At 43.0% G+C, this 5,253-nt stretch overlaps 1 protein-coding gene across 1 annotated transcript; it reads left to right on the top strand.

The window, feature by feature from the left end:
• Nucleotides 1-817: 817 nt before the first annotated feature.
• On the top strand, nt 818-4,125 carry irx3a (iroquois homeobox 3a). Its single transcript, XM_061765586.1, has 2 exons — nt 818-1,353; nt 2,242-4,125. The coding sequence occupies exons 1-2, from the start codon at nt 1,099-1,101 to the stop codon at nt 3,235-3,237; spliced, it is 1,251 nt and encodes a 416-aa protein (XP_061621570.1). The 5' UTR covers nt 818-1,098; the 3' UTR covers nt 3,238-4,125.
• The last annotated feature ends 1,128 nt before the right edge of the window (nt 4,126-5,253 follow it).

Here is a 5,253-nt window from a genome sequence, read left to right as displayed (position 1 = left end):
TAACGTATTTATTCATATTTTTTTTTCTTTTTTCAAAACGACAATTGAGTGTTTGTCAGGGTTCACAAGTACCAAGTCGTGATGACTTGCATCTGATTATTATTTATTACTTATTTGATTAACACAGTACCAATACCACGTGCTTTGTTCAAGTGTCAAAAAAGATTTTTATGCTGAATATTATCTTTTAAATCTATTTCTAAAATATTCACCAATTTATTTTATTTTATGTAACTTTGTATTATTTTAATGAAGGTTCATGGGGAAATTCAGCACATATATTGACCTACTCATAACATGCGGATGCAAATGTACAATATCATTTTTCTTCATTTCATAAATCATCATTTTACGACGAATTGATGGAATTGGTTTATTATTTTTTTAAAAGAGGTTAAACGTTCATTACACTTGAGCTGTCGGCAGCTGTCTATACACTCCAAATCTATTTTGATCTCCATTACACATTTTGTTTTATTCTAATGAAGTCTGTGACACGTGGATGCTTGCGAAGTGTCGAATCATAACGATTTAAATCTGAATAGACTCATTATTTGACTGTTTAGAAGGACATCAATTCGCATGATATTTATTCCCAGGTTTTGACTTGTGATAAATACAATATCCCCTAAAAAAAAATAACAATAATGATGGTGGACTAGTGGTACAGATAAATGAGATTGAAGTGTGTATTCAAATGGGACAGTGCATTTATCCAAGTAGAAGCAGGGAGGGGAAAGAGACAGAACGAGAGAGAGAGAGAGAGAGAGAGAGAGAGAGAAGGGGGTGAGATTCGACAAAGAGGCGGGGTTTGTAAAGGACTAGAAATGTCAATCTGAGCAAGGGAGTCCCAATAATCTAAAGCAATCTGTAAGGACCTGACCTTAGTCCATCCAGATCAATAGAAGAAGAAGGAGGAGAAGAAGAAGAAGAAGAAGAAGAAGGAGAAGAGACGAGAGAGCGGATCCTTCGCACTGGAAATACTCTCCCTTCCCTCGGCCCTCATGCTTTGCACACTCTAAGAAACCGACAACAACAACAACAAAAAAAGTGGATTTTCCTACTTCTCGCTCGCTCTCGCCTCCGCCGCCGGCCGCCATGTCGTTCCCCCAGCTGGGCTACCAGTACATCCGGCCCGTGTACCCTCCGGAGCGCCAGGGCATGGCCGGCAACGCCCGCAGCGCCGCCGCCGCCGCCGCCGCCGCCGCGGCCGCCGCGGAGCTCAGTCCGTCGGGCGCGCTCTCCAACGTGCTCTCGTCCATGTACGGAGCGCCGTTCGCCGCCGCCGCCGCCGCGCAGGGCTACGGAGCCTTTCTGCCCTACTCCAACGACATTTCCATTTTCAACCAGCTGGTGAGTCACCACAAACAAACAAACAAACAACATTTCGACTCGTATGTGCCACTTCGGAGGCCTCCAAGCGTTTTTTGGGGGGTAGAGTGGGGGGAGTTGATGGGGGGGGGGGGGGGGGGGCGAACTCGTTGTAAGCGGTTTAAAAATTAATACCACAACACAGAGACCGGGACAAACGATTTCTAGTTAAACTGTCCACAAAAAAAACCAACAGAAATGGCTGGAATTACGCGTGTTAAAGGGAAGTTGGAAGACAAATTGCATACATCTTGAAAAAATGTTGGTAAACGGGCAAAATCAAGTAAATGATTCATTAAATGTGACTGGAACAGTGAGCAAAAGTAACATAATCGCACAAGTGTTTAAACGCGGAGAATCACGTGTCAAAATAATGGAAGTAATGCCTTAAAATCGACTGTATGGGAGTTTAAAAGTTGAACAGAATCTTTAAAAAAGGTGGCGAATTCAAGCAAAAGAAATGCATTACAAGTGACTGTATTGCGCGTTTAAAAGTAAAAAAAAAACAAAAAAACGCATGATGATAAACATGTAGGCCGAAGTAAATAATGCATTAAAAGAGAGTATTGGAATGTGAAAGTCAAATGGAGCGTAAAAGTAAAAGTAAAATAAGCGCATGTGAAATAAAGTAAATCATTCACGAAAAGTGACTGTGTTGGAATTTAAAAAGTAAAAGAAGAATAAAAAGTCCAATAAATAATGGCTTCAAAGTGGATGTATTGCAGTTGAAATCGAGAAAAGAAGCATAGACGTGTTTTAAATATGCAAAATAAAGAATTCATTCAAAATGAGCACAAACATGTTTAAAAGTCGTAAATAAAGTAAGCGAGCGAATGTATTGGAGTTGAACTGTGTTGTGAACGCACGCAGGGCGCCCAGTACGAACTGAAGGACGGCCCCGGGGTTCAGCACGCCGGCTTCCCCCACCACCACCCGGCCTTCTACCCGTACGGCCAGTACCAGTTCGGCGACCCGTCCCGGCCCAAGAACGCCACGCGGGAGAGCACCAGCACCCTGAAGGCCTGGCTCAGCGAGCACCGCAAGAACCCGTACCCGACCAAGGGCGAGAAGATCATGCTGGCCATTATCACCAAGATGACGCTGACCCAGGTCTCCACCTGGTTCGCCAACGCCCGCAGGAGGCTCAAAAAGGAGAACAAGATGACGTGGGCGCCTCGGAACCGAACCGACGAGGAGGGCAACGTCTACCCCAGCGACCACGAGGGCGACGAGGGCGACAAACGGGAGGACGAGGAGGAGATCGACCTCGAGAACATCGACACGGAGAATATTGAGAGCAAGGACGACCTGGACGAGCAGGACGACCTGCATTCGGAACTCAAACTGGACGCGAGGAGCGACTCGGAGGGTTCGGACGGCTATGAGGATTTACCCGAGCAGAGGTTTCTCAAAGCGGGCCTGCACCATCACCACCTCCAGATCCACCACCGCGGCTCCTCCCCGCTGGAGCTCAAAGCTGACGGGGACAAACTCAACTCCTCGGGGCCGGTCGGCTCCCCGCCCTCGGAGAACAGCCAAGCTCCGGCCCAGAAACCCAAAATCTGGTCGCTGGCGGAGACGGCCGCGGCCCCGGACAACCCGCGCAAGTCTCCGCAAGCCCCCCACCAGCAGCACGGCCTCGTGGCCCCGCACAGACTCCTCGCGTCGTGTCCCGCGGTGGGGAAGATCCAGACGTGGACGAACCGAGGCTTCTCGGCGCACCATCTGGCCCTGCTAAACTCCAACCACTACCTGGGCCTGGCCAACCAGGCCGGGGGCGGCCTGGCGCTGTACGGAGGCGGCAAGGGGGCCGCTGCCGGTACCGGTGCGGACTCTGCGCTCACAGGTACCGGTCCGCGACACTGAGAACCGCCGCGTGTGTGTTTGTGGACGCGCAAAACACTCCAAGCCCGCTTCCACTCATTTTGTTTGTTTTCTTTTTCTCTTTTTGAACTGTCTCTTTTTCCGCCTGGTGATGGATCCTTTTCTCCGTAGGCCACACACAGCGCGCGTGCGTGTACGTGCGTGGGTGCAGACCACAAAGCATTTAAAAACAATAATAGTAATAATATTCATAACGTCCCTATTTTAATTTTTACTCTTCGCGCGCCATGCTCCACTTTTTTTTTGTCGTCTTATTATTTACAGCGTACGCCAGCAACAGTCCAATGCATTGATATGTTCTAATAATAGGCAGTACTTACTATTTAATATTTCTGTGGCCGCTCAAGATGGAATCTTTAGTGCCTTTTGGCTGCACGGCAGAAATGTCTTGTTATTATTATTATTATTATTATTCAATTCTAGAAATAATGTCGATTCATTGACATCTCATTTTACAAACTTTATTTCTCATTGTTTCTTTTTCAAAGGCAACTGACACTTTTTGTCTCTATTTTTTTTCTAATTCCCAGGCCTCTTCTTATGCTTCTTTTTTGCTTTCAATCTGAATATGGAATGTAAAATAGATAATAATACCATCTGTGTATAGCTACATTGTAAGCATGTCCTGTGTAAAAAAAAAAAAACAACTTGCTAATGTAATAATGTATGAACCCTGTGTGTAGCCTGTGAGTTTTTTTTCTTTTTTTTTTTTTTTTTTTGCTTTTACCCCTTTTCTTTTTTATTTGTAAGGATTTGATGTTGTTATTTTTTGTATATAAAGTTAAGAATATGTACATACTTGTGAACCAAAATTGTACAAGAAAAGTCTATATTTTTGGCTAATAATAAATGAATTGCTGCAACTTTAAAGAGGACAGCTTGTCTTGAAAGTCAATCTTATAGAAAAAGGGCTTTGCATGAGAGGGACTTAAAGATAATTAGGCAGTATTGCGGAATACAATTGGATATTAATATTAGGGGATTATCCTCGCATTAATGTGCCATTTGTAAACATTCCTATAAAGAAACTGCATGCTTGATATTTTTCAAGGTGGATTTCTTTTTTATTATTATTTTATTTTTTATCCTCACAATGCAACTCCCAGATCTAATCATGCTCCAGTTGTACTGAACACACAAACTCTCTCTCAATTAACGACGCCCCTGTAATTGTAATTTATCGTCGGCGTTAAACTAATAATAACGTCATTTATTTGCGTTTGCACCCTCGAGAGTCTGTGCGTGATGGTGTCAAAGTTGGTGTTGGAGCGCCCTCTACAGTCTGCTGCACACACACAGCCCCCGCGCCAGCTGCAACACACGCTCACACTCAAATGCTTATGCATACTTTGAACTCGCTCATATTTGATATTTGATATATCAGCTAAATAGACGGCTGCCTTTGTAAATACGATGACGAAAATGAGTTTTGAGTGTAAAATTGCAGTTTTGGTATTTTAAACTATAAGGCGTTTCTGACGTGGGAATGGGATGCTTAAGAATAACGAAATAAACTAAGTAACCCCGAATGACTAAAAAGAACAATTTGACAAAAATATACACTTTGTAATGAAGAGTTTTTTTAAATTATTATTATAAAAACCACTTTTGAAGAAAGTCGTTTCGTAGATTAAGTCCCCCAAAAATGACAACGGCCAAAACGAATGAAAACGGTTGTAATATATCGAATAAAAGATTATTCAAATATATAATTTGTTTGTAGTTTTTTTCGTTTTAATTATAGTCTGAATTCTTACAAAAGAAAATAATAATAGCTGATCTACGTAAGCCTGTCTCAGTCAAATGTATATAAGATACATATGAGAAAGCTCACAATGAATAAAATATTGGATTTTAAAAAAGCTTGAACGGAGGTAATGCTGCGTCCAGGAAAGTGCGCAGGAATTTACAAACATAGCCCAGCACACAATCATGTGAGACATTTACATCTTAATGCAAATTCTTAGTATTAGTAAATATACATACACGACATCTAAA

Source organism: Phyllopteryx taeniolatus, chromosome 2 (genome assembly GCF_024500385.1).
Source record: "Phyllopteryx taeniolatus isolate TA_2022b chromosome 2, UOR_Ptae_1.2, whole genome shotgun sequence".
Classification (NCBI taxonomy): Eukaryota; Metazoa; Chordata; class Actinopteri; order Syngnathiformes; family Syngnathidae; genus Phyllopteryx; species Phyllopteryx taeniolatus.
This window is presented reverse-complemented; position numbering and strand designations above follow the sequence as displayed.